The 7,503-nt window shown below is 36.8% G+C and overlaps 1 protein-coding gene across 1 annotated transcript; it reads left to right on the forward strand.

Moving 5' to 3' along the window:
* Positions 1–4,180: 4,180 nt before the first annotated feature.
* Positions 4,181–6,370, forward strand: ZNF770 (zinc finger protein 770). The gene has a single exon (XM_010290582.1). The coding sequence runs from the start codon at positions 4,181–4,183 to the stop codon at positions 6,368–6,370; it is 2,190 nt and encodes a 729-aa protein (XP_010288884.1).
* Positions 6,371–7,503: the final 1,133 nt, after the last annotated feature.

A 7,503-nucleotide genomic window follows, 5' to 3' on the forward strand; every position in this document is an offset into this window, starting at 1 on the left:
GAGCTGGAATGTGTGGTGTTGACCTCTGTGTAACTAGAGGTGAAGGTTACATTTCTGGTGAAGTTGGTTCCCTTGTTGCCACAATCTAAACTTTTCTCTAAGGAATGCTGGTGAGGAAATGCAGAGTGCAATGTGTTTGTCTCAGTGCTCAGATTCCTACCTTCGTTGCGTGCTATGCGTTTCTTACATCAGCAGCTAGATTTTCATCTGCCTGGTTTTTAGTTAATGTTAAAAGAAGCAGCTTATGTTTCACGCAGTTATTATTATAGTTAATTTTCTTGTAATTATGTCTGCAAAGCTGTAAGCATTAGATTATGTCAAGCGCCTGAGGTTATTCTAGTAACTGCGGAAAAATCCTTCAGTGGCAAATTGTGAAATATATTGAATTTTCAATTCACAAGTGGTTTGTTTTGAATTATATTAATGACTCGTAGGAGAGCAAGCCAAAATATTCATCTTGTGTAGGGTCAACTACATGGGTGTGGGGATTGAGAGATGGTTGTATGGCATTTTTTTGGAGACCTCCACTGTTGGAGGCAGAGCGATCGCGCCACACAACTTATTTGTATGCTCATCAAGAAAAGCTTTGCAACTGTAAGGACAATAATGTACTTGAATCCTCTTTGCTATAGTTTGAACCCATTTCTAGTCACAACTATAAATGGCTTGGGAAACAGCTTATTTCAGTTTTCTGTGCAGCTGGCTCATGTGTTTGGTTTGGTTTTTTGTTTTGGATTGGGTTTTCTTGTCCATTTTAATCAGGTCTCTTCTTTTTTTAACTTAAACATTCCTGGTTACTTTAATCTTTTCCTGTATATTATGCATTTAAGCCCTGATCATTCTTGATCCTCTTCTCTGGACTTATTCCAATTAGTTCAAATACTTGACTCAACTTGAAGGGCAGTATTCAAAACTGGATAGAGTACTCCAGCTGAATCCTACACAGTAGTGAGTAGTATGGAAGATTTATGTGCTTTCTAGCTTTATTTCTGTTTACGCATCCTGGTATGGATGGCATGCTGTTGGCTTATTCAGCTTCTGTTCCAACTTAGACTCCAGGTCTTTTCTGAACCTAGTAAATTGTTCTCTTTCCAGTTGATTATTCCTGCCTCAATAGAAAATCTTGCATTGCTGCTTATTAAAGCTCCGTCCCTGTTTTGTGGTTTGTTTGTGGTGGTTTTTTTTAAAGAAACACCTCTGATTAGGAAAGACTAGATTAGAATTCAGAATTTTCTTCCATCATGTTTTCATTTTGTTGCAGCTTGCTGCCATCTGTAATATTAATAAACATAATCTTTACTTAATCATTAAATAATACTAGACTTTGGAGGGTCATCTGTGGACCTTCAATGGCTTACATCTTGATTCTATTTTCTTACGACCTTGCAGCCAAGATGAACAGTAGTATCAGTGTACTATTAAATTGGACCTATGCCACAAACTAAATCCTTATCACATAGGTAAGTACGTTTTCTGACTAATTAGGACAAGCCTGTGTACTTCCAAGGCTGGCAGGAGACAATATTCCAAGCTTGTCTCTTGCTCTTTGATCTTTAGCAGCAGCTTGTTTATTCCTGAGATGTGCAAGGCACAAAGCACCCTGAAATAGATGTGGAGAAGTCTGTCCTTAGTAAATAGGATTTGAAAATATATTTGGGCCACACTGTAATGCTCACCTTAGCTCTTTTCTCCTTCCCCTGCATCCCCTAAGTTGACCTCATCTGAACCTTTAGTCTTTCGCAGGGCAAGAAGACCCCAGCAAGAAGGTCTGCTCTGCCTTTGACACCTTGTGCTACAGAGCTTTTCCTCCATTCACCAGATAGAATCTTTAAAAAAAATTATAAGCTAAATACAGAATCCCCTGTGTAATATGCCACAGCTGTCTCTTACTTTGGACTTCTTTTCTTAGCATGCCATTATACTGTTTGAGCATTTTCCTGATGTGTACATTAGATCTGTATGACAGTATGTGAACTAAAATTCATCAGTCTTTACAGTTCTTTCTTGGGAGGTTTTCCTTCCCTGCTAATGGAGGCTGCCTTGAGCTGTACAGAAACTTCCAGCACAGCAGAAAAGCTTTTCTCCTTTTCTCAGCCTGCCTGTCTCTAGCTTCATGGCTGCACAAGCTAGAAAGCATTTGGTGTCACACACTTACTATCTCTAAACTCTCAGCTATTACATGATGTGACAACAACTGGGAGGAAACTAAGTGTTGTATTTTCTTGCATCTTCAAAAGAAGACTGAAACTGAGTAGCTGTTAAAATTCTACACAAAAAGAGAATAGTCAACTTTTCCTTTCCTTTCTCAACTGCTTAGCATTGACTTATCATAGCATTGATAAGTCCTATCCTGAACTACCTGAGTGACATTAGGTTAACTCCTCAGGGTAGTGAGCGTCTAAGGTGTACATCCAAATGTTACTTAATAAGGCCCACAATTGTATAGGAACATATCTGTTAGAGGTGGAACGATCCTACCAGATGACAAGGTTTCTTTCCAGTAAGCTTAAGAAAAATTTTGATTCACCAGGTATCTTCAGTCTTTTGTGCGTGTGTCTTGAATCTCATTGTAACTTGCTTTAAATTGCAGTAGGCTTTTATTCTTTGCAATGACTTTGAATGGACTTTTCAGATATTTCTGAATTATGAACTAGGGACATTAACTCTTTGTGAAAAGACAGGGCTTTTGGAAACACTAAATGAATTTTTTATTCTGCTGGTTTGTAGAAAGAATATATGAATTGTGAGTTGTAGTATCAAAAATACACAATATATTTCTACTAACTATAATTTGTGGATCTCAAAAGTTATTACAAGTCCTAACTATTATTCTGTTGCTTTAAAGTTTGTTCCCTCCATCCCTTTTCTTTTTTTGTAAGGGGATATAAGGTAATATCATAGACTACTTTTATTCTGTTGTTCTTACTACTCTTGTGGACTGGAATACTTAAACTGCTGAGGTTAAGGAACCTCCTTCAGCGGAAGTTCTTAAGGCCGCTTTAGAGGCTGTCTAGACATGAGGTGGCCTCACAGTGGAAGGCTTGGACTAAATGGTTGCTTCAGATCCTTTCTAGCTGTTCCTGTGAGTGTTTTAATAGCTTTTCATGCACGCAGGTACTTGTGAAGTTACTGTTTCTTGTTTCGAGTCTTGTTTGCCTTAGCTGAGACACACTGGCTTGCCCATGTGTTTTCTGTCTGTTGAAAATTCAAGGAAAATTAAAAACTATTTCATGATTTTTGGTCTAGACTAAAGCATTCATTATGATGAATTATGATAACTTTTGTATTTCTGATGACTTCAGAGTATATGCATAGTTAGGTATGACAACTCTGATACTCTAGCTCTGTGGTGAGACAGTGAACATAGCCTGTGTTCTCTCTGTTTTGAGTTATCCTAGTTCTGGTTGTAGTTTATGGTTAGTGTGTTACTCTTGCTGACTAGTTCTGGTGTTTGCCATTTTGAGATAAAGCAAAAATGACTGCAGTACTCGATACAGTTAATAAGATGCAGAAATGTGAATAGCAGCTCTAACAATACATTGAAACAAAGTATTTTTATTTCTCACTAATACTGCTTTCATTTAATTTTTATTTCTGAGGTCCAAGAATCCCTAGTTGTTCTCTTTTTCTCTCATCTTCATAAATATTACATCTAAGAATTAGAATTACTTCTGTAGGGGAGAAATTTGTTACAGTAGGTTCTTGTGTTTTTTTATTGAAGAATATGCTCTACTTGTAAATAACATAAATATTGTAATGTAGCTGAACTGTATATTCTTTGGAATTAACGTGCAGGACTGAACAATATCTGCATTTACAGCACAGATTACTTAAACTCATTTGTTTCTTCTGGAAAGGTAGTCTGGTTTTTTTCATATTATATAACATAATGAGTGATTACTCTTATGAAGAAAGCATTTTAAGATAACTTATCAGGAGTATTCTAATACTTTTGGTCTCTTGCATAGAAAATGAGAGACAAACTTAGGCAATTATGTATTAATATAGGCTAAAATAATACTCTCTTTCTTATTTTAGGGACCTGTGGGATTTAAGAATATCTCTCCTAAGAAAATTTGCTGCTTCTACAGCCTTCCATCTTAGTGTGCAATTAATGATTTCACTTGAAACACCTATCTGAAGAAACTAACTGTAGGCAAGGGGTAACTGCTTTTTAAAAATGTTAAAAGTCCAGCAGTATGTAACAACCGACAGGATACTCAAGAAAAAGCCATATACTTGTGACATTTGCTATAAACAGTTTGAAACTCCATCAAAATTAGCTAGACATTATCTGATACATACTGGTCAAAAGCCATTTGAATGTCATGTATGCCATAAAACATTTAGGCAGCTAGTCCACCTGGAGAGGCATCAGTTAACCCATGATCTTCCTTTTAAGTGTATTGTTTGTCATAGAAACTTCAGAAACTTAATCACTTTCTTAAAGCATCAGCAGCTTCATAATGAAAATTACCAGAATGATACCGAACAAGCAGAAAACTCTGTGAATTCTGAGCAAGACAGGGACACTTGTGGCATATTTCGATGTTCTGTTTGCTGGAAATCTTTTACAACTGAAGAGAGGTGGATGCTGCATCAGTGCCTGAAGGCAGATCCTCTACATGGTGCCAGAAGGAGAAAGAAAACTCACGCTTGTGAATCGTGTAACAAGACATTTCCATCAAGATCTAAGCTAGAAAGACACTTCCTTATTCACACTGGCCAGAAGCCTTTTAAGTGTTCTTCATGTGGTAAATCTTTCAGACAGTCAACGCACTTGAAAATCCATCAACTCACACACACAGAAGAAAGGCCTTTTCAATGCTGCTTTTGTCAGAAGGGGTTTAAAATACAGAGCAAACTCATGAAGCACAAACAGCTCCATTCCAGAAATAAGACTTTCCCCAATACTTTATACAAAGCAAAGACTCTTAAATATCCCAGACCACAGAACCTTTTGGAAGGAAAGAGGAATACTGTTGAGAATGCTGACACTCATGAGTCACAGGAGCATGACCCACATGATGTTCACTTGATTTATAGTGTACCCTTTCAGTGCCCAGCATGTGAGCAGTGTTTTGAAACGGAGCGTGTTCTAAATTTGCACAAATGTTCGTATGTGAGAGATGGCAAAAGTTCAAATAATGGTACAACGGCGTGCAGCCACACAATCAGCATGAAAAACAAGATCCCGATGAAGCTGAAGTGTACTGGAGGGAAGGCAACAGATTTTGCTCTGACTGATAGAAAAAAAATAAAATCGTGTCACTTTAAAAATCCTGTCCTGGTTGCAGCTAGAGGTCAGCGCTGTGATCAGCAAGCTTCCACTAAACCTTTCAAGGATCGCCATAGCAAGCTTCACATGAACAAGGTACTTAGTAATCGGATGAAAAGAACGTTTGCTGTGCCATTATCGTGGCAAGAGCACCAGCAGCCTCACGACTTTGGAATTAATTTAAAAGGTATGCTTACTGGTAAAAGCATGTTAAACGTCGATGATTCACTGCATAATAAAGATGACGCTTTTTATGGTTCATCAGGTGATGGTTTCTTTGATAATCCAGAAGTACTTCACTGTGCTCTTTCAGCTCCTACTAAAAATATACATGACAGACACAAAGTGTGTAAATGTGACAGATGTGAAAAAATCTTTCCATCTTCATCCAAACTTCAAAGACATTATCTTATACACACGGGACAGAAGCCCTTTGGCTGTAATGTTTGTGGGAAGACATTTAGACAGTCAGCTCACTTAAAAAGACATCAGCTCACCCATACTGAAGACAGACCCTATAAAAGCCCTGTTTGCCAGGCAGAATTTGAAAACCTGAACAAACTTTTCAATCATCAGGGAGAGCACATTGAATTTAAGTCTTCCCAGCCTGTGGGTTATTCAGGTTATTCTCAAACACCTTCACAGGCATCTGGCTTTCAAGAATTTGAGCTGATACAGTCAAACCAAGCAGCTGAAATCAAAGTTGAAACTGAATTGGGGAACTTTGTTCTTGACAACAGCAGTAGAAACACACAGCCGTATTTGTGTAGTAAATTGTTGGAAACAGAGCAAAGATGCTACAGCTATTGGCATGATTTTTCTGAAGGTACTGAAAAAAGTGAAGTTAACAAATTGTATCAATGCAGTATCTGCTTTAAAACTTTTAAATCACCTTCTAAGCTTGAAAGACATTACCTAATGCATGCTGGACAGAAGCCATTTGAATGTTTAGTTTGTGGTAAAAATTTCAGACAGGCCCCTCATTTAAAAAGACATCACCTTACTCACTTTAAAGAGCGCTTAAAGCTGAGTTCCACTGAGCAACAACCGGAGACTATATTGTGTTTATCAAAACTAGATAATGTCCTATGAAATTATATATTAAAATTTTTGGTTGCATAATTATTAAAAGGCTTATGTTTGAGCAATTGACTGAAGGGGATTATCTTTTTGTATTATGGAGATGACCTGGTGACGAGTTAATTTACTGTCTTCAGAACTGTCTACTTGATATAATCTGTGATGAATGTGAGAAGATGTTCACAACAAAAGAAATAGGCAATAAAAAAGCCACTTCGCATTTTTTTTGTAAATTAATTTATAAATGCACATTCTTACTCTATTAATAGTGTTGCAGCAATATGCAGGGCTCCATGAATCAGGTATTTTTAAAAGTTATACCTTTTCCCGTATAGTATTCTATGACATTATGCTGTCCAGTGATAACTATCAAAAAAGTAAGGATAAAAAGGTAATTTCCAGAATAGAGGAAAAAACAGTCTTTTTACTTTCTTCTGGCTCTCTATATGTTGCAAACAAAGGACCCTTGCTGTATTTCATACGCTTAAAAAAAGTAAGTTATTTTTAGACAAAAGATGAAAAAAGATGAAGGTAAAAAAGGGGGAAAAGGAAGTTTCATGAGGAAAAATGTTGATGTGGCATTATAGAAGAGGTAATAGAAGAAAATTAACTGCTTTGTAATATGCTTGGAGATCTGTGGATGAGGAATTAGATCTTTTCCCTTTTTATGATAAAATGTGAGTAGACAATGCTAAAATAGCAGGGTTTATAATCAATTAATCCATTTCACCACTTCATTATCTCCACTTCTTTGTATATCCCTTGCTTTCTCTATCTTTTTTAGCCAATTCATGCAATACTGAACTATTTTTCTGCAAGAAAGGAGGACAAGAAATTATGATTACTATTACAAACGGACTTACTATCTGTTCCAGTCTCCTTTCCTTCGAGCGTATATATTGCACCAGTAAAGGAAATGTTCTCCAAGATGTGTTAATAACTCAGATGAGCAGTTTTGTAAGGAAGTGATGTTCTTGTTACATTAAATATAAGAGCCTGAAAATGACTTTTAGCTCAAATTAAATAATTCCAATTTTGTATTAATAGAATCTGTAGTTATACTTTCTGGTAAGTAGAGAGCTTTGCCCATTGTGCCTGCGGGGCTGGCAAAAAGTGTAAGTGCAGTGGAGCTTTATTCATCATGA

The sequence above is a fragment of the Phaethon lepturus genome, unplaced genomic scaffold, assembly GCF_000687285.1.
Source record: "Phaethon lepturus isolate BGI_N335 unplaced genomic scaffold, ASM68728v1 scaffold55140, whole genome shotgun sequence".
Classification (NCBI taxonomy): Eukaryota; Metazoa; Chordata; class Aves; order Phaethontiformes; family Phaethontidae; genus Phaethon; species Phaethon lepturus.